At 47.2% G+C, this 1,251-nt stretch overlaps 1 protein-coding gene across 1 annotated transcript; it reads right to left on the reverse strand.

Annotated features, from left to right (window-relative positions):
- Nucleotides 1–219: 219 nt before the first annotated feature.
- Nucleotides 220–663, reverse strand: LOC116001284 (uncharacterized mitochondrial protein AtMg00810-like). The gene is made up of 2 exons (XM_031241169.1): nucleotides 514–663; nucleotides 220–432 (listed from the first exon to the last, which is right to left on the reverse strand). The coding sequence occupies exons 1-2, from the start codon at nucleotides 661–663 to the stop codon at nucleotides 220–222; spliced, it is 363 nt and encodes a 120-aa protein (XP_031097029.1).
- Between the last annotated feature and the right edge of the window lie 588 nt (nucleotides 664–1,251).

Raw genomic sequence — 1,251 nt, forward strand, 5'->3', positions numbered from 1 at the left:
GAGTGGAGACAAAACTGACTGTGAATTCACCTGAAGCGACCTTGTCCCGAACAAAATGGTAATCGACCTCAACATGTTTGGTTCGTGCATGGAACACCGGATTAGCAGCCATATATGTAGCCCCCAAGTTGTCACACCATAGAGTAGCGGGCTTACCCGAGTATAACCGCAACTCCCGAAGTAAGGAAATAATCCAGGTAACCTCTGCAGCAAGATCAGCTAATCCCTTGTACTCGGCCTCTGATCTGTAGATGAGTGAGCAACTGTGCGTTGCTTCCGAGAGACCCAAGAAACGAGGTTAGAGCCACAGAAGACTACATATCCACTAGTAGACTTCCTGTCAATAGGACAGCCTGCCCAGTCGGAGTCAGAATACCCATGTAGTGTAGAATGCGAAGACGGTGCAATGCGTAGACCCATATCCAGTGTACCCTTAATATAACGCAAAACCCGTTTGAGTAATCCCCAGTGATCTGCAGTGGGCGAGTGCATGAACTAGCAAAGGCGGTTCACTGAAAAGGACAAATCTGGCCTAGTAATAGTCAGATACTGTAGAGCACCCACAATGCGTCGATACTGTGTAGGATTGTCGTAAGGCTCCAAGGACGGTGAGGTGGACTGAGTGACAGCTGCCGGTGTTGCGAGGGGTTTGTAGTCAGTCATGCCCGATCGAACAAAAATGTCTTGCATATACCGTTTCTAAGAAAGTAGAAATCCATCATTATATGTCAGAGTCTCTATCCCAAGAAAGAAGCCAGGGGCACCTAAGTCCCGGATCTTAAAAGTGCTATTGAGACAGAGAAGGAGAGAGTCCACCAACGAGGCATCGTTACCCATTATGATGATATCATCAACATAAACAAGAAGATAAACCCGAGAATCCCAGACGTGAAGTGAAATAGGGAGACATCAGTCTTGGAGGATGCAAAACCAGTAGAGAGCAAGAAGTCGTGCAGTCTTTTGAACCAGGCACGAGGCGCTTGTTTTAAGCCATAGAGGGACCGCTGTAGCTGACAAACATGACCCGGATGCAGAGGATCTTCATAACTTGGAGGTTGCTTCATAAAAACAGTCTCGGATAGATGTCCATTTAGAAAGGCATTATGAACGTCCAGCTGACGCAGAACCCAGGAATGTGATACAGCAAGAGAAAACAGAAGTCTGACTATTGTGGGTTTGACTACCGGACTGAAGGTGTCGAAGTAATCCTCTCCAGCAACCTGGTTAAAACCTTTTGCGACTAGGCGAGCT

The sequence above is a fragment of the Ipomoea triloba genome, chromosome 13, assembly GCF_003576645.1.
Source record: "Ipomoea triloba cultivar NCNSP0323 chromosome 13, ASM357664v1".
NCBI lineage: Eukaryota > Viridiplantae > Streptophyta > Magnoliopsida > Solanales > Convolvulaceae > Ipomoea > Ipomoea triloba.